A 20,239-nucleotide genomic window follows, 5' to 3' on the forward strand; every position below is an offset into this window, starting at 1 on the left:
AAATGACCTACATCTTTTCCACACTGTGACACTGAGAGATCTCTGTCTTTTGGTGCTACACCTCTGAAGATGCCAGCCACAGCTGCTGGCGAAACGTCAGGAACTACAATGCCAAGACCACGACAATACAGCCCGGAAAACCCACAACAACCACATTTTACCCCTTTTTACCCCCTTAGGGGGCGAATTTCTTAAAATCCCTTCTTAGTGAGCCTCTACATCACAAAAGGAACGTCCTCCCCAAATTTCACGCTTCTAGGTCCAGGGGTTTGGGCTGGGCTTTGATGAGTCAGTCAGGACACTTGTCTTTATATATATAGATACATTTATAGCCTTCCTCATTCAAAAGCTTTAATGAAAATCACATTATTCTTATCTTTCACATTTTAAATTAAGTCTTAACATTAAAATAAAACACACATACACACAATTCTAATTTTTAAAAATAAAATAGATACATAGTACAAACAAACATTTCAAAAGCAATTTGTCATATGGCATGATGGCCTGTTTAAAAAAAATCTAGTAGGCGAATCCAAGTAACTTCTCAGATATTTCTCTATGCTTTAAATTAGATTCTACCAGGGCTTTTTTCTGGGAAAAGAGGTGGTGGAACTCAGTGTGTTGCCCTCAGCGAAAATGGTCACATGGAGGGCAATCTAAACTCCCCTCTGTCTGGCGATCAGGGGGCAGGGCCGCCAGCCATGTGACCATTTTCAAGAGGTTCTGGAACTCCGTTCCACCGCGTTCCTGCTGAAAAAAAGCCCTGGATTCTACTATGCTGTAGTTCAACAGAAACCTTTCAGAAACAAAATCCAACGGGAAGCTGCTGAATTGGAATTCATATGTAAATTTGACTCAGTCAAGCTGGGACTGAATAGAGACTATGAATGGTTATCTCATTATCAAAAGTGACTGACTTCCTTAACAGAAGCAAACTGATCTCCATATCAGAAGCTACTGTTTGCATCTACTCCGCCCTCCCCTCTCCACCTATATATCTGACCAGTTTCTTCTTGCCCTCCATGCATCTGATGAAGAAAACTGTGATTCTCGAAAGCTTATGCTACAATAAAGTTGGTTAGTCTTAAAGGTGCTACTGGACTGTTTTGGATCTTGAAAAGAAAGGAACTCTGACTCTTGAAAGCTTATACTCTGAAAATCTTGCCGGTCTGTAAGGTGCCACTGGACTCAAATAATAACAAAACAAATCACGTAGCTTTCTGTTACTGAGAACAGAAAAATAATTGCAATATAATACAGTGCAACTGTGTTAAAAAGCGGCAAAAACACTATCAGGGAGTTGTTTGCTATGGGTTCTGCACCCCCTAGTAGCTGCAGGCAGAACTATACCAAAATTAATAAAAAATGAAATGCATTGGATGAATGCATGCTTTATTCAGTTTCCGGGGCCCTCAAGATCTGACAGGGCCCCAGGAATCCCCCTCAAGTCCCCCTCTCTCAGTGCTCCTCTTGAAATGAAAGTAGAAATTGTTCATTAGACAACAATTTCATTTATGCAATAGATATGCATGTAAGGGATACATGAACAGATCGTTGAGTTTGCAACTTGCATGATCACAAAGACCTAAGAACTAAGTTAGCTGAGCAGTGCATTATAATTACTATTATTACTTCCTTTTTTCCTATATTTAGTGTAGATGCATACTTCTGAACTACAGAAATTTTTTCTTTGCCAAAGTAAGCAACATTCATGTTAATTTATGAGATCATCTCTACTTAAGGAATTTGCGAAGCCCAATAGCACATGCATGGGATTGAAAACAAGGTCTTCAGGAGTTGTTTGATAAAAACTCTCTCCCCCAAAATTTCAAACTATGGGACAAGCCATACATAGCCAGAGATTCCTGTCATATGAACATTCTTCTTTTACAGTTTAGATCTAGTAACTCCACAGCCCTGTGGCTGCCTTTCCTACATCCACCTTCTTAAAATTGTGTACTGTATCCCTTGTGAGATATTTTGCCCCAACCTTCTCCCCCCACACACTATTTCAACATACTATTTCCTCAGGTCTCTGCTTTTCAGGCTACTGCCTAATTTGTCCCACTAATACGACTCTTCGTCATCTTCCTCAGCTCACCTCTCTCCTCCTCCCCAACAGTTTAGTTTCCTCCTAAATTCAAGAGCTGTGACATTTTCAGAGCCTGTTTTCAGATTATACACTTTTTGCCTCAATTCCTCATTGTTTCTGTCCTTTCCCAATAGCCTTCTTGTTTATCAACCCTTTCAAGTTCTTCTTTCTTGTTCCAGTGCCTGCTCTGCATCTTTCATTCAACCTTCTAGCCTCAGGGCTTCCTGACAGATTATCCTATCTTCCAGCACTTCTTTCAAGTCTTCAGCAATGTATCCCCACTCCCCGCCCCTCATCCCCATCATACTTTACTCCCACTCAAACTGACAACGCTCCCTGCCTGAGCTGAAGGTGACCTGTAAACTTCTTTGTTCTCTGTGGAACACCAGGTATCCTATCCTTGTTATCCAACGTCAAAGGCTTCATCACCACAAGCACAATTCTATATATGAAGTGTCCCAGATTAGTTTAGATGAACACTAGAACTAATACCATGAAGCAGAACCAGTGGTTCCAAGCTCTGAAATCAAAATAAATATTTTGAAATAAGAATTTGTTTTTAAAAAAATCTTCCCAAAAGCTTCCTGTATTAATTTTATTGGAATTAATCTGATGGCCAAAACATTCACCTGGCATTTATCCTTTCTAAGAATTTTTGATGGGAAAGGATACATTTCAAACAGTTTGACAGACAGAACAGGAAAGAGAAGGGAACAGGTGACGTACTCCTTAGTGAAGATTCCTCGAGGGCCTGAGGGAGTGCTGTTACTGGCATCAAGTTGATGTGTCTCCAGAATATTGCGGGCAGCAGGGCTTAAGCGGAACCTAAAATACACAAGCAATGAATAGATTTGGAGGACAGGTAGAAAAGATGTCCAGGTTCAATAAGGGAATTTATATATTTATATCTTATACTCTGGGTAACACAGCTGGGCAAGGTGTGTGATTTTGATGATATACATACATTTTAGTTACAATTAAGAAAAAAGTAAGGATGCATCCACATCTCTCTCTCAAACTCCCATTTCTCAATGTGGTAAAGTGAATCTTAAGAAAGATTTAAAGACCCAAGTCAGCTTCCAAAGTATATAGTGCATCTATAATTTTGGCATAACTGTCTCTTCATTGAAGTATACTGTCACTCTCTTTTGAATGAGGTTACATCTTGCAACACAAACCTTCCTGCTGATACTATGAAAAACCATCTGAGGTAAAATGCTTGAATATTGCAGTTCTCAGATTTGATTCCACACATCTTCAATTTAAAAGATCGCAGATAGCAATTGTGAAAGCCTTGAAATCTGAAGAGCAGCTCACACTTTAGATTGCCAAACAGGCTAACTCAATAGCAGGTAGTTTCGTATGTTCAAATGCTAAACAATATATGAGATCTTTTGTAACATGCCTTGCTAAAATTAGTCATACCAATCTATTAGTCACCAGATGACCACATCCTTATCTGAAAGAAGGCTTGACTTGAAAATTTCCTTGGTGAGTTTAAATATACAGATCAGTTTTCTTTCTTATGTCTTTGCTGGCCTCTTGAAGCTCCTGCCTTGCCTCCAGAACTCTATTCACCTACCTATTGCTTCTAAACCTTATGCATGAATATTTACTACATTTTATCCCACATTTCCTCCAAGGAGCTCAGGGCGGCATGATTCTCCACTTGTCCTTTTAATTCTCATAATCACCCTGTGAGAGAGGACAAAATGAGATGGAATAACTGGCCTAAGGTCACCCACTACGTTTCATGGCAACAAGGGATTTGAACCTGGGTCTCTCTGGGCTTAGTCTATTTCACTTCAATCAGATCCTTCTGTTCACTCTTAGGTGTCATATAAATGCAAAACTAAAAGAATTATGGATGTCAACCCTGTTTTCAGTAAAAACAAAAACTGGCCTGGACTGAAAACGTACGGTTTGCAGGGCTTTGGCTAAGATTTTGTGTCCTGACCTGGATTAATGAGGGCAGGTTCCAGCATTTGTCATTTTCTTTCTTACAAAACCCCTGGAGCATGGCATCAGTCACACAATGACTTGTCAGAGTCATCTTATAAACTGTACACTCATCACAACTTCAGCCTCACTATCTCCCTTCTGTTTGCACATTTTAGACATGTCCTTGATGTAGTTCTGCTTCTGACAGATGACATATTATGCTGGTAGTCTTTTCTCTTTGTCAGATGCATCTGGCGGGGAGGACTGTGGTTATCGAGGGCTTGTGCTGCAGTGCTGCTGAACTCTTTCTGATTTTGCTACTACAGACTAACACAGCAAACTCCTTCGAATCTTTACACAAGCAAACTGATCCCCACACCAAAAGGAGCTGTCTGCATCTCCATATCAAAGGAGTTGTTTACATCCCCCCTCTCCTCCTTCCCCCCTTTCCTCCTCTATATTTGGCCAGTTTCCTTCTGCCCTCCATGCATCTGACAAAGAGAACTGTGATTCTCGAAAGCTTATGCTACAATAAAATTGGTTAGTCTTAAAGGTGCTACTGGACTCTTTTTGATTTTGCTACTACAGACTAACATGGCTAACTCCTCTGGATCTATGCTGGTAGTATCACTGAAATTTTGACCATAAAATGCATTCAAACCCTCTCCCCCACTGATAGCTTTTAATTATTATTTTGATATACAAAATGGAACTGTGCCCTTATAGTACCATCCACAGCCTTGCATGTGCATAGGCCTATGTTGTAAACCACAGCAGCAGGAACTCCGCAAAAGCAGCAGGCACTCTACAACCACTAGGAATCCATCCTCCTCTTACACTCATGAGCGATTTCCTCATTAGCCTGACAAAAGGCTAATGAGAATTTCTACAAGTCGTTCTACAACCAAAAACCGGTGTTCCGTGTCCTTTTTAAGCTGTGAAGGATATTCTTATCATTAATGATCCATATGTGAATCAAATTCAGCAGGTCATCTTCAATATGAATCCTGTATTCATTCCAATGCTACATGGAAGGTTTAAACCAGAGTTCATAGGATCTTTGCCTGCCTGCCCTTTTAACAATTAGTACAGTAGTGTCAAGTAGTACAACAATATTCAATTTATTGTAACAGAGCAGATTTGGGGGGGGAAATGACAGGGTTTCTCCACAAGTGTTAACATAAGGGGTATAAGAAAAGAACAACTTAGGTAGCTGAAGCCTGCCCTGCTTCCCCCCATTCCCCAACAATTGCTTCCCTCTTAAAAGGATTTCTTAGAGAGGGCTTTGTCAAACATTCATTGCTGTATACTCATCTTTGCATCATCAATGAATTTCAAGTGTTACATGTAAACAGTCTATGAGAGGAATGAAAACAAAATGAGCAAGGCTGGCTTCACCAATAGTTCTGTAGTTGAATTATTGTGTTCTAACATTCTTTGGAATCAAACCATTTACCCTAATTGTTTAAGATACTCTTATAAACCTTCCTTAATAGCTCTTGTACAGTCTGAATGCTAGTCACTGATATGTAATCATTTTTTAAAAACCTTAATGTCTTGGATTGTTGGCAGTGTATGTAGATCCTATTCTCAGAATAAGGCACTCTGTTCTGTTAGAGGTTCTGCTATGCATACATCCAATTGTGCTGTGAGTGGCTTACTGGAATGATGATAAATCACAAAACATCTACTTCTATATTCAAATGGAAGGCAAACTGTAATCAGCTCTACTAGAGAGGGGCAGTTATCGGCAATAAGAGAGAAGCCAGAGTTACCACTATTTGGACACCTAGATGAAAATAACTAAAATTATTAAAATAATAGATGCTATAGAAATTATAAGAAACAGAAATTAGTAGCCTAAATAGCCCTGGCTAGCCTAGGCTTGTGTGAGAGCTTGGAAGCTAAGCAAGGTTTTGCCATGGCTAATGCTTGGAGGGGGGACCACTAAGGAAGACCATGGTCGCTACACAGAGGCAGGCAATGGCAAACCACCTCCATTCATCGCTTGCCTTGAAAATCCCTTGAGGGTCACCAGGATTCAGTTATGACTTGATGGCCCTTCATTATTATTAATTATAGGAATTATCACTGTACAGTGTGTTTCAACATTCTTTCCTTGACAAGTCTCATAACGATTTTGAGATATGGGCTAGGCAGAGATAATTACTTGCTCATGGCCACATAAATTAGGTTAACAAGAAAGTGAGGGTCAGAACTTGGGGCTCCCATTCTCCAGCAACTGGATCATAGTTCTAGCTACTACAGTGAAATAAAACAAACAAGAATTATTATGTAGAACAGAAAACACTGGCTCATAATTAATACTGAAAACTCACTGTAGTTTTCCAGGTAGGTGTTCTACTTTTTTAGGCAAAGGTGATACAAAGGCAGGAGAAGGGGCTGTCACTGCTGCTTGTGGAGACAAGGAAGGTGCATCTGTTGTGTCACTTGGTATTTCAACTTGCTTCCAATCTTGTCCCTCTTCTACCAGCAAGCCAATGAGTGTGCCTAGACGGACATTTTTGCTTCCTTCTTCCTTCTAAAGGGGAGGAAATCACAGTAATTCATGTAATATCATATAAAGTTATATTGTTATATAATGGCTATTATATTGTTATACATTTAACTAGGCTAAAAGAGGTAAGAACTCTAGACACAATTTTAAATATTTCATTTGTTAAAAACATCCAGTTTTACTCTCGAAGTTAAATTAAAGTCCAAGAAGGTGGCTGTGGATGTTCTTTAACAACTAATCCAAAATCTATACCCATGGACCAACCTGTGCCATTTGTACACCTCAAGTTAGCTCTCCATATTATTTAGGCCAGCAGAAGCTGGGGCACAAATGACATTGGAAAGAAAATTATTTTAAACAAAAAAGACAAGCTGAAATGAATACATACAAAGTGATTTTAGAATGTTCTTTTGCTTTCAACAGGACTTTGGCAAGTGAGTCAGAAGTCAAAGAATGCAGCAACTGAGTACTTCAAGAGCCAAAAGCCAAGAACACTTTGGGGGAGTTCCGATGCAGGTGTAGAGAAGTAATAGAAATAAAGTTTGGATTTCTCAAGCTTGAAGAAAAGTGGCAGAAGTCAGGAGCGAGCCTTCTGATCAGTAAAGTGAAGGACTTGATGTTGGGAGGGGAAAGACTCCCGCTGTGAATTTCCAATAAGGAGAAGAGTAAGGGGAAATGCTTAGAAATTAGAAAGGTGTCAGCCTCAGGAGAATAATTCATTAATTAAGTTACAAGTTTTGGCTTGGATCCTAAGGTGATGTTCTGTCATTGCAACAGCAGCTCCTCTGACAAAATGCTTTTTCTATCTGTGGAGGAAGGGAGGCAGATTTTCGCTGACTCTCCCCTCCCACGTCGCAGCACGATGTTTTGACAAGACTTTTGTGCAGCTGTTATTATGCTTCCATTTGTTCAACAGGTTTGAAAGGTCTTGCTCAGCTGCAAGAATTAGTTTCACTTTTCATACAATGTTCAAGAGCAAGGCATAAAACTTTTGTATGTAGAACAACATCTTTGGATCCAACCCCATGTGTCTATCTATAAAAAAAATCCAGGACAGATAAAACCCATCCTGTGGGAAAGAATCTCATTATAGATACATATGAAGCAGCAAACAGTGCATGTTTTCTGTTATTAAAGATGTCATGTTCTAATAAAATAGTGAGCCCTGATATCCCACATTTCCACCAGACATTTTGGGGGGGCTGAGTTTCTACTTTGACTAGTCAGACTAGTATTTTAGAGCTCATTTGCCACACACAAAAAAGCATAGGTACAATGTATCAGCTGACTGCAAGTTCAACATCAGGATCAGTGATGTGACATGAATACACATAAAAGACTGCAAATCATGACAGGGACTTAATGATATTTTAATAGAGAAAATTAGCATTCCTTATAATAGACTTTAAAATGCAGCCTTAGTGTAAGAAATGCTGACAAAGGGCTTCAGCACATTACTTTACTCGGTTAGCTATTATCTACTCAGCTCCCTTTTCTTACAACATCTTAAAAGGGTAGCTATTACAATAAATGATAAAACCATAAGTAACTTTACTTACACTGAAACTATCTTGCAGTTCTTCTAATCTAAACCAGGTTATAAGAACCCATTATACCAAGGATACAAAAAGGTCATTTTTTCATAACAGCAGTCATGTGTTGCAAAAACAGTTATGACAAGATACATAATTACTTGTAATAAATTAGATAACCATCTTGTATCAGAAAGCATTACAGTATGAGCTTAGGATAGCAAGAGATGCTAAAAACAACAAAAAGGGTCCTTTGCTCATGTCCATAATAAGAAAAAGAACAAGGAGATGGTAGGCCTACTGCAGGGAAAGGAAAATAAAATTGTAATATGCAATGAAGAGAGGGCAAAACTGCTCATTTTCTGCTTTTCCTCAGTCTTCTCCTGCGAGGGAGATGGTCCTCAAGATGGCAATAACAGAACACAAGATGGGGAAAGGGAGTTACAGCCTAGGATCAACGTAGGGGTAGTACATAAACAGCTAGTTTCTTTAAATGAAACTAAGTCCTCAGGGGCAGATGAACTGCATCCAAGGGCACTAAAAGAACTTGCAAATGTAATTTCTGCACCTCTGTCAATTATTTTTGAGAATTCTTGGAGAACAGGTGAGGTGCCAGAAGATGGGAGGCAGGCAAATGTTGTCCCTGTCAAGGCTTCCAGGCCCCTCTGCCCCAGCCCAGCTAAGGGGAAGGGACACAGGCTGCCCAGAAGGCCTGTTTCAGGTATTACACAAATTACAAAGTGGGCAAGAACAGAAAGTCTCACTCTTGCCTAAATAGGCTGCCACCAGCTCCTTTAGCTATCCTAAGGCCGAGTAAAGAAGCAAAGATCCAGAGCCTATTAGGGAGTTAATAGAACAGAAGTCTACCTTGCAATGGTGGACTGCAAGTAGAGGTCTCAAAACAAAGTACTATTATGGTAGGTGGTTCTCGAGCATACACAGGGTGAGTTCTACAAAAGATTTTATAGCTTTGAGGCTTCAGTGTCACAAAAACCCACACAAAGTAAAATGTAATGATTTATTAATCAGAGTGCAAGGTTATCACATGTCACAAAACAGAATGTGAGGAACTAAAACAAAAAATCCTAAAGCAATGAGCACTACTTACCACAGTAATTCCTTAACGAGGCAAATCAAGTTGGTTTCAGAGACATAGCAATCAAAGTCTCTGGTCAAGAGTCACAGTAGTCAAGCAGCACAGCAAAACATAAGGTGGGAGCCTTGGTGTCCCTCTCATAATCGAAGCAGAAGCAAAACAAAGGGGCAAGGGGCAGTTGTCTGTTGCTGACACCCATCACAAGCTCAGACTCCATTTTGTGAATAGCCAATTTATGTCAGTTGGGACCGAAGTGACGCAGGCCTGAACCGCCAATCAGGTCACAACTTGCTGACATCACCTGAAAGAAGGTATCTACATGCAGAAGCGAGTACGTGATATGGCTGCTGTCCTTGGCACAGACTCCAATTCTGGAGGTGCAAATTATTAGTCAATTAACTCAGGAGATTCAGCTATGGAGGCTCGACTAGGCACCAGCTAGAACGTTTTATCTCATCTCAAGGACAGAGGCTAGGAAAACAAAAGCAACTCGTTTCAAAGAGAGACGGAAAAGGCCTCTCAAAGGGGGAGAGCAGGGGGAGAAGCTTTCCTAGAAAAGAACAGAAAAGCCTCTAACCAAATTTCAAAAAGGACGGCTTTTCACATAACATTTTTTCTTTACAGTCCCTATCTTCAAGAAGGGGAAAAAGGAAGATCCAGGTAACTACTGACCCGTCAACTTGATGTCTATACCTGGAAAAGTTTTAGAACAAATCATCAGTCAGTTCTTGATCATTTAGAAAGGATGGATGTGATTACTAAGAGCCAGCATGGGTTTCTCAAGAACAAGTCATGTCAGACTAACCTTACCTCTTTTTCTGAGAAAGTTACTACCTGGTTGGATAAGGGGAATACAGTAGATATAGTTTATCTCAATCTCAGTAAGGCTTTTGATAAGGTTCCATATAATGTCCTTGTTGACAAGTTGGTAAAATGTGGCTTGGATCCTATTACTGTTAAGTGGATCTGTAATTGGTTGACAGATCGCACCCAAAGAGTGCTTGTTAACAGTTCCTTATCCTCTTAGAGAAGAGCGACAAGTGGAGTGCCTCAGGGATGGGTCCTGGGATCTGTTCTGTTCAATGTTTTATAAATGATTTGGATGAAGGAATAGAGGGAATGCTTATTAAATTTGCAGATGATACTAAATTGGGAGGGCTAGCAAATATAATAGAAAACAGAGTCAGGATACAGGATGATCTTGGCAGGCTGAAAAACTAGGCTAAAACAAATAAATTTCAACAGAGATAAATGCAAAGTTCTGCATTTAGGTAGGAAAAATCAAATGCATAATTATAGGATGGGGGAGACTTATCTTGGAAGTAGTATGTGCGAAAAGAATCTAGGGGTCTTAGTAGACCATACACTGAACTTGAGTTAGCAGTGTGATGTGGTAGCTGAAAAGGCAAATGTGATTTTGGGCTGTATCAACAGAAGCATAGTGTCCAGATTAGGCAAAGTGATGATATCGCTCTACTCTGCTCTGGTCAAACCTCACCTAGAGTATTATGTTCAGTTTTGGGCACCACATTTTCAGAAGGATACAGACAAGATGGAATGTGTCCAGAGGAGGGCAACAAAGATGGTGAGGGGTCTGGAAACTAAGTCCTATGAGGAAAGGTTGAAGGAGCTCAGTATGTTTAGCTTGGAGAGTAGACGATTGAGAGGTGATATGATAGCCATCTTAAAGTACATGAAGGGCTGTCATACAGACAATGGTATGGAGTTGTTTTCTGCTGCCCCAGCAGAAACCGGACCAGAACCAACGGGTTGAAATTAAATCAAAAGAGTTTTCAGCTAAACATAAGGAAGAACTTTCTGACAGAGCAGTCCCTTGATGGAACAGGCTTCCTCGCAGAGGCTAGATGGCTATCTGACAGCAATGCTTATTCTGTGAACCTAGGCAGATTGTGAGGGGAAGGGCAGGAAGAGTTACATCAGTGCTTAGTTCTCGCGGCCCTTTCTCACATGCCCAGGATAAAGCCAATCGCAACCTTGGGGTCAGGTAGCAATTTTGTCGAGGCCAGTTTGGCTAGGGATCCTGATGGTGTTTTCCCATCTTCTGGGCATGCGGTAAAGGTCACTGGGTGTGTGTGTGGGGGGGGAAGGTAACTGAATTTCCTGCATGGTGCATGGGGTTGGACTAGATGACCTAGAAGTCCTTTCCAACCCTGATTCTATAATGTATAAAAAAGCATATTATTATTGTTATTAGTCTACCTTTCTCAGTGAGATCAAAGGCAGATTACACAGTGCAAGTGAAAGTACAGTATAACTGACAGCTAGGACATTCACTGAGCAAAGTACAATAATGAACAATAATTATGACATTCCAGGAAACTGATACAATAGGAGTAGTAGCAGAAAAAATTAAAACAAGCATAAAGCCAAGCACAGAGATGAAATCTATCTGAAACAATGCATACTAATTTCCATGGCATGGCATGTTTAGCAGTGAGGAAACTCCCTACTAGGCGCATATTCACCTCAGCAGACAATACCCAACAGCATAGCATTTAGTCCCCATCCCTACCAAGGCATCTCACTGAGCTATTTCTTATGATGCAGTCCTGTAATCTGGGTAGAAAGTCCTTCTGAATAATTCAGTTTTGCAGTTTACGAAAAGCCAGGAGGTTGGGAGCTTTCCTGTCTACCTCAGGCAGGCCATTCCATAAGGTGGGGGATGTTACAAAGAAATTGCCCGATTGCAAAGCAGTGTCTGCAGAAGGCTCTGTCCAGATGAGTGAAGCTGCTGTGGAAAAACATAGGGGGAGAGGTAGTGCACAGATATTCGAGACCAAGGCCGTAAAGGGCTTTGAACGTGATAATCATGTTAGGGGTGTGCAGGGGATTCCTCCTTTGGGTTTTCCGCTTCAGGTTTACCCGAAGTGGGAAAACAATCTGGAATAACCCGAAACTCAAAGTGGCAAGCCGCTTTGGGATTCGAGTATTTAAACCACTTTGGTATGCTCCATAAAGATTCGGAGCACACCAAAGTGAAAAAGCCGGTGGAAGCTTTGTCCCAGCTCAGCTCCCCACCCCCCCTTGCTCCAGCTGACTGGCAGACTCCGCCAGTCAGCTGGAGCTACGAGCAAACTTAAAGCACCCACCACACCACTCACAAGGAGCGTGGAGGGTGCTTTAAAATTTAAACCCCCACCCCCTTGCTCCCCAGACGGACCAGCCAGGGAGGAGCACAGCGCTCGCAGCTCTACGCCACAAAGGACTTTGGAGGTGGCCCTGCTGGGTCCTGCCTGGTACACAGGAGCAGAAGCACAGCGCAGAGTCGAAGGCACCCACTCACCCGGGCAGCCCCGGCCCAGCAGCAGGGTGTCTACCCCCAGGCTACCCCACCCCCTTGCTTCAGCTGACTGGCGGAGCCCACCAGTCAGCTGGATCAACAGGCAAACTTTAAGTGCCCTCCGTGCCGCTCACAAGTGGTGCAGAGGGGGCTTTAAAGTTTAACCCACCCACAGTCAGCTAGAGCAAGGGTGTGGCAGTTTAAACGTGGCCAAAGCTTTCCGAAGCAATCCAAATCGCTTCAGAAAGCTTTGATTCGGGATTCTCGAATTGGGCCCATGATGCTAGGCCCGATTTGGAAATCCCAAATCTTTACAAAACTGGTTCGGTTCAGGTATTTATCCCTAACTGGAAGCTCGAATTGCACACCCCTAGTCATGATCTTGCATTGAGTCCAGTAACTGATGGGAAACTAATGGAGTGACTGCAGAATGGAAGTGATATGCATGATCCATCTGAGAGTAAATGAGCTGCAATGTTCTGTACCAACTGAAATCTCCAAGTCAACTTTGAGAAGAGACCCGATGTTACTACGCCACAAATGCAGGTGGCCAGTGGCCGTGACAAGGTAGGGTGCCATCTTCCAGACTAGTAGCATACTTTGTAAACCGCTCTGAGTGGGCATTAAGTTGTCCTGAAGGGCGGTATATAAATCGAATGTTGTTATTATATTATTATAGTCTAAGCTGAGAGAATGCCTTTTTTTGCAGCTGCATTTACTTGCTTCTCAAGCAGCAGTGCTAGATCTGGTATAACCCCTAGGCTCTTAACTGAATCAGCAAGGGTCAACTGAACCCCATCAAAGGTCTGAAGCACAGTATCCTCCAAGATCTCTGCTTTTCCAACCAGCATCACTTCCATCTTGTCTGGGTTCAGTTTTGTTCGCTTTCAGCCAATTGACAACAGCTATCATGCAGATACTTAGTACTTCCACTGCATCACCAGGGGATTTGGATAATGAGATACAGAGCTGGGTATCATCTGCATATTGATGGCATCCAATTCCATAGCTATGAATGAGTTCTCCTAAAGGCTTTACATAGAGGTTGAATAACATGGGGGATAAGACTGAGTCTTGTGGAACCCCACAAGATAATCTGAGGTTAGCTGGTCTCCAATAGCAACCCTTTGAGTCCGTCCCATGAGGAAAGATTTAAATCAGTCCAAGACACATCCCCTGATACCTACTTCTTCCTCTAAACATCTGAACAGAATGGCATACACACCCAGATCATCAAGTCAATCAGATGCTGATGCCACTGGTCTGCCTGGCACCTCAGAATTTTAAAAAACTCTAATACAATTATCTTGAACCCAGCAGATCTGGGTTTTAGTGGAAGACTATTCCAGAATATTTGTTTTCAATCTAAAATGTGTTACTAACGCCTTACTAAAGCATTTGTCCTCATGGTACTCTTTTCCATAGATAGTCGTCTCTCTCAGCTATATTATCCTCCTCTGGTATTATAATCTATTGCATTTTCACATAACCCTTCCTTCAAGCAGTTCTACAGCAGATACGGTTCTCTTCTCCACCAACTGTATTGTCACAACTCTGTGAGGTAGACCAGGCTGACACAGAATAACTGGCCCAATGTATCCCTTGGGGCTTTACAATTCAGTAGAGATTTGAACCCAAGTCTCCTCAGTCATTGGATACTCTAACCAGTACATCATAATCATACCACTCCTCCCTGTAGCTTCATCATTCACTAACTGATAACTGTCTTTCCCAACAATTTCAACAGATTAACTGCACTGAGTAAAACAATTCTCATCCTCATCAACACAATCACCTTCCTGAATGATTCTAGATAAAGTTCTCCCAGTTTACATTAACCAGCATATGCGTCAGACTGCTTCTTGTGGGTCTACAGATGTACACACATGAATGGCTTAATTAATGTAGCTACTTGCAATTCCTTTTTCACAATTTGTTATCCTTTTTTAGTACTGCCAAATGGCTGCTCATTTTTTAAAAACTCTGTTAATTTCCTATGAATTTACCACATTTTGAGTAAGTATGCCCATCATTTAAAAGGAATGTCTTTTGTTGAGAAATCGTAATGAATTCAGAGGGAAAATCACAGTCCTCAGAGTTAAAAATTCATTATCAGCAGCAAGATTTACATATAGCATAGGACAATTTACATGTGCCTATACATATTTTTTAAAAACATGCAAAAGGAGATATAGCAGGGTCTATTGATTGGTGAGCTATCATCATAATTCATATCAAGACAGTTGTTTTTACCATTATTTTAGCCAAAATGCCATCATCACTTGACTCCATGGTAACCACTGCTTTGTCTGTTTCAATTTCACACAACGCATCTCCAACATTCACAGTTTCTCCTATAAAATGAAAGGATATATAAAAAGAATATTGAGCTTTTTACATATATATTAATCTTAGACTGAAAAACACTGGACCTGTATAAGCAAGTGACATCTGAAAACAGCAAAGAATCAGCGAACAGCAGAAAAGGGTGAAAGAAATGCCCACAAATGGCCCATTACTATGCAGAATCTAAGGCACCCTGATCCAGGAATAAGAAAGCTGCCTGTGACAAGCTGTTGGAGCATCTAAAAAGAGTTTTCTAATAAATGGTATTTTAATTTTAAAATCTGTTCATAGATAAGCATCTCTCTTTCACCAACACTCCCCTGCAAATGAGAACAAATTTGAGACAAGTTGGTAAACTCATTTCCTTTGAGTATTTCTTCAATTGAAACATAAACGTGCATCCTTTTTGAAATGAAAACCTGTATACAGTATAACATGACTTTAATATACACAGTGCAGCTCTCTAAAGCAGAATTATTGTAACAACAAGCATTTTCTCCCGTTTTAAATATACCATATTCTCATCTGCTGCCTTGAGATAACAGACCTACGAACTCAAACACTTTTGTCAAGCGAAGACTAGCTGCATGGCTACCATTAAAACAGAATTATAGTTGAAAAATCCTGAAAGGTTCTGGGGCCAAAACAATTTAATACACACCTTTTCTTTACAGAGCGCTTGCTTATAGAGCACTTTTTGTTAAAATATGAAAAAAGCTTTTAACAGTCTTGCCTAAAGGAAGGAAACAAAGTGACTTATCTAAGCCCTAAATTGGATTTGTTTTTGATTTCTTTATAAAATGCTTAAACACTGAGGAATTACAGTGGCAATTTGCAATAACCATGTCACTGAAATGACAAACGCAGCTTTGTCTTTGCTTCCTATATTATGCTTATGCAAAAACAGACAAAACTGCGATAGTGTGATGTATGTAACTTGATTGCCTTTAGTAACAAGGAAACAGCTGTCATATGCAAACTCCTTTCAAATTAATTTTTAGTCTTTGCAAACATTGCACTTGAAGGCTATTTGTCTGTCCAATAAGCACGTATAAGAATAAAGGTGAGTTACGTTATTGAAGCCCAAGGAACTGGACAGATAACACATTTATTTTCTATTTCAGAGACTTTGCCTGAATTCTAGGATAATAGCTTCTTGGATCATAATAGAAGCCTGTTATTCAGGCTGTTAAAACTCTGTACAATAGATACATCACCGCTCTGTGGTAACCTTTCTTTTTGAAATATAGATAGACAAGATATCAGTTCCCTCTAATTTAGAGGTACTCCAAGCCCTTAAACTGAATATTTAAAGCAACTTTATAATAGAGTTGAAAACTATACTATGTATTTAAAATTTGTCAGATCCAAAAATAAATTCAAAGGTAGCTCCATTTTGTTGTATTCATTAGATCTGTAACCCTCTTTTTGACCAGGCTCTCCAAAGCATTTCATTACATTAGTAAGATTGATCCCAACTTAAAAGAAAAAAGAACACACTTTTCAGCTTTTTTTTTTTAAAGACTGATATAGGAGAGTAGATGTAGGGTGAAGTTAAAATCAGAAATCAAAAAAAGATCTAAAAATAAGCACACACAAACCATTCTGTATTACTTTTCTATATTAGCAAGAGATTAGCTTGAACCATACATGTTACAGAAAATTGTATTAAATGCTTTTAGAAATGAATTTAAACTCACAGTAGCAGCAATAACCTACACTGAAGACATAAAACTAGTTCTAAATTAATGGGTTAATATAACCACATACATAAAACTGCTCTAGTCGCAGTTTCTCCTAAATCCAAAATAGCTGAAATTTTAACTTGCAATTATCTAAGAATGACTGACTTCAGCATAATCACAGGTGAAGTATTTGCCCACATCCCTTTTAAAATGGTATGAGTCACTTGAAGACTTGGCTCTGAAAACCATATTTTTTGTTTTTTAACCAAAGAGGAGGTTTCAAGCGGCTATAGAGTAAACAATATATTTTATTTTATTTTTTATTTTATTTCTTCTCTACTCTCCTTCCCAATGGGGTGACAAATCAGCTAAAACTCAGTTCTCCTCTCCTGCATTTTATTTTCACATCCACCCTGTGAGGTAGCTGAGAGAGAGTGACTGTTCCAAGGTCACCCAGTTTCCATGGCAGAGTGAGGATTCGACTCTGGTTCTCCCAGATCATAGTTTGACACACTGTGCTGAATAATCTACATAGATTATGATCACTCAACAATTCACAGCCTAGATGGGTTTTTGCCCCCCCCCTTGGTGATAGCTCAGCCAATTGGCAGTAAACAGTAGCAGTCTGTACACATTCACACATTGCAGTTATGACACGAAAGCATAACGTGCTAGGAATGCCCTTTACTCACCATCCCATCCTTATGCATTCATGGAAAGGCCATCTACGGTCAGAGCCAAATGCAGAGAAGTAGAACTCATGCTTTTGATGGAAGTGAACTTAATGGACTAGAATATTTTATGTGCCTTTTCTATATCTATGCAACTTTACTCTAACCTCAGGTGCCATTATAGTATTTTTACTGTACCATGCAAAGGACGAACACTGGAGCAAAACAGTCAAGCAGAAGACACGACTGTATGCTGATTGCTGTGAATGCTGAGACCAATCATTGTGAAGGGCCTGCTGTTTGTAGTTTGTAGCTGCTAGTAAGATGCACCTGTAATTGCTAGGCACTATGCCACGCTTATAGGCTGATAAGAGAAAACTCTTTCTGAACTAATTATGCCAGATGTAGCTGTAGAACAAGAATATAGGGGGGAGAGAGAGACCAGCTGCAGCCATAAAAGTTACTTTCCAAGAGCAAGGAAATATGCACTGAACTTTGGTCTGGATAACGGACAGACAGGAGAGGGGAGGTGATGACAGAAAGAACAGAGAGAGAGAAAAGTGTAAACCTCTCAGCAAAAGAAATAAGCTTGCTTCAACTTAGATTGTTATTTATTAAATTAAATTATTAAATTAGATTAAATTAGCAGAACTTTCCAAGGCTATGAGGAGCCCCAAGCAACAGATGCAGGGTACCAAAGGTAGCTTCTAACACATTCCGAAGGAGGGGAGATTGCTCCTCTCCCACTGTACCCAAAAGGAAAAATCTCTGCCTGTAAAGTACAAGGTTGCTGGAGCGACATTTAGACGCCCTTGGCAAATGTTACATTGTCAAGAGGGCAGGAAATAATGTGAATCCTATGAATAGGAAAGTGTGAGAGAGATGTTCCTCGAAAAGATAAAACAATGCACTAAGACGATAAGCAACGCTAATTGGGAAATATTGTAATTGTGTTGCTGACCAGAATTATTCTTCCAGTAAGGGACCACTAGATCATTGGAGGTGGTCACCTGCGTAAATCAATGGGGGCCACAATTATGTTTCAGCTAATGGGACCCCCAACATTGTAATGAACCAAAGAGTACAAAATGTCTTGCACAGCTGTTGTAGCTTCGATGAGCATTGGACATGAGGGAACCTTCTACTCTCGGTGTATTGATGCTCCTCCATGTTTAATAAACATAGTAGACTTGCTTCATTCACAGGACTCTGCGTCTGTTTCTTCTTGGAATTGGCTGAGGGACATTCGAACCACCGATTGTGTGGAACACTTTGAATATAGAAGATGCCAGGTTCAATCTCTGGTACCCCAGTTAAAGGAGATCACACAGCAGAAGATTGGAGACGTGGCTAATTTTGGAGTATACATGACTAGTTTGGGGACAAAAATTATCACTATCACTGTCATACTTAATAGTTAGCAAATTCTGTATAACTGAAGTTTCCTTTAACATCCTCACATATGGGCGAGGAGTGCCTTTGTAGAGTACATCATTTTCTTCGTCCAAAAATAAGAGGGAAGGAATTATTGCCATTAAGTTCACCACTATTTCATTAATAAAAAAGCAGGAGGAAAGAGACCCAGAATGCCATTCTTTTCAAACCTCAAGCACATGGGATGAAGTTGATGATGAGTCTATTTGAGAAAGATATGAAATTTGACTAATGGTCAAGGAAAGAATTATTAAGAATAGCAGACAAGTTGGTGGTCAGTAGTGATTCCTAGAGCCGCTCTCCATCAACAGAGTTTTGAAAATAGCCTTAAATTTTTAAAAGCAGCAGCCATTGGTCTTTCTGCACAGCCACACAGCCATATTACATGGGTGAGAACTAGACATGGGCACGATCCAAAAAAAAATTCCGATTAAGCCGTTCGTGGATCTGGGCTGCTGCCGAACGCAGGTCACCGATCAAGTCTCGTTTCCGGTCCGGAATCGAGAATCACGGAGGCCAGCGCCCAGGGCAACTGTAGTCAGGCTCTTGCACGCGCACGCGCTCTCCTGAGTTGCCCCTGCCCACGCAGCAAGCCAGCTGTCCCAGTGCGGTGCAGAGCTGGCAGAAGCGCGAGTGGCTTGGAGGCTGCCCGCGCCGTTCACCTGCCCCGCAAGACAAGGGGCGGCCAGCTTGCCCGTGCGTCCCTTGTCCTGGGGAAAGGTGAACGGCACAGGCGGCCTCCCAGCCTCCCGCGCTGCCTTTTGCCTTTCCCCAGGACAAGGGGCGGTTGGCTTGCCCACACGCCCCTTGTCCTGGGGAAAGGCGACCGGCGCAGGCGGCCTCCCAGCCTCCCGCGCTGCCTTTTGCCTTTCCCCAGGACAAGGGGCGGTTGGCTTGCCCACACGCCCCTTGTCCTGGGGAAAGGCGACCGGCGCAGGCGGCCTCCCAGCCTCCCGCGCTGCCTTTTGCCTTTCCTTTGTGTCCATGACTTCAGAACACCCCCTTTCCCCCTCCCTCCCCTGGGTTGCTGCTCCGTGGTTGGAAGAAAGCCTGCTAATCAAGGAAAGCTGGGCTTCCATTCGTGTTTCAAGGGCGACAGAAGGAGGGCAAACACAGCTCATTCCCCTGACACTGTTGCCCCGGGAATAAATTACTGGCGCCAGAGTGTCTGCAATTCCCAACAGAAACTGACCCATCTGATCAAGTCCCGAACAAGCAAACTCCCGACTGCTGGATTGGTTGCCGTGGACAGAACCGATTAACTGAGTCACGATGGTGCAAACGCCAAAATCAGGGGGGGGTTGAAATCGTAATTCAGATCGGGCCCATCGCTAGTGAGAACAGAACAATTATCTGCAATTTAGCCAGCACTGAAGCATACTGCTTTTCAGAAAAACATATTGTCTGAGGCTTCAGATTGTTTACGTTTATGGAGTAAGAATCTGACAACAGTGTAGATTAAAATAACAGGTCTATAATTAACAGGGAGCAATCTGTTCTCTTTTTCAGGCTCAAATTTCAATGAAAAGCTCTGACTCCAGTGACAGCAATGAAATAAACTATTTACACCAACTGCAATCCCCCAAAGACCTCACTAACCATACCATCTTCCCCTGCTGC

At 41.2% G+C, this 20,239-nt stretch overlaps 1 protein-coding gene across 4 annotated transcripts in view; it reads right to left on the reverse strand.

Annotated features, from left to right (window-relative positions):
- The window catches only part of PDHX (pyruvate dehydrogenase complex component X), an 80,501-nt gene that overhangs the window by 42,510 nt on the left and 17,752 nt on the right, over positions 1 to 20,239 (reverse strand). For all 4 annotated transcript variants that reach the window (XM_054971169.1, XM_054971168.1, XM_054971171.1 and 1 more), the window contains exons 3-5: positions 14,737 to 14,837; positions 6,376 to 6,578; positions 2,822 to 2,920 (exon numbers count right to left, since the gene is read on the reverse strand). In XM_054971169.1, the coding sequence (XP_054827144.1) occupies positions 2,822 to 2,920; positions 6,376 to 6,578; positions 14,737 to 14,837 (403 nt within the window). The remainder of the gene's footprint in view (positions 1 to 2,821; positions 2,921 to 6,375; positions 6,579 to 14,736; positions 14,838 to 20,239) is intronic.

The sequence above is a fragment of the Eublepharis macularius genome, chromosome 2 (assembly GCF_028583425.1).
Source record: "Eublepharis macularius isolate TG4126 chromosome 2, MPM_Emac_v1.0, whole genome shotgun sequence".
Classification (NCBI taxonomy): domain Eukaryota; kingdom Metazoa; phylum Chordata; class Lepidosauria; order Squamata; family Eublepharidae; genus Eublepharis; species Eublepharis macularius.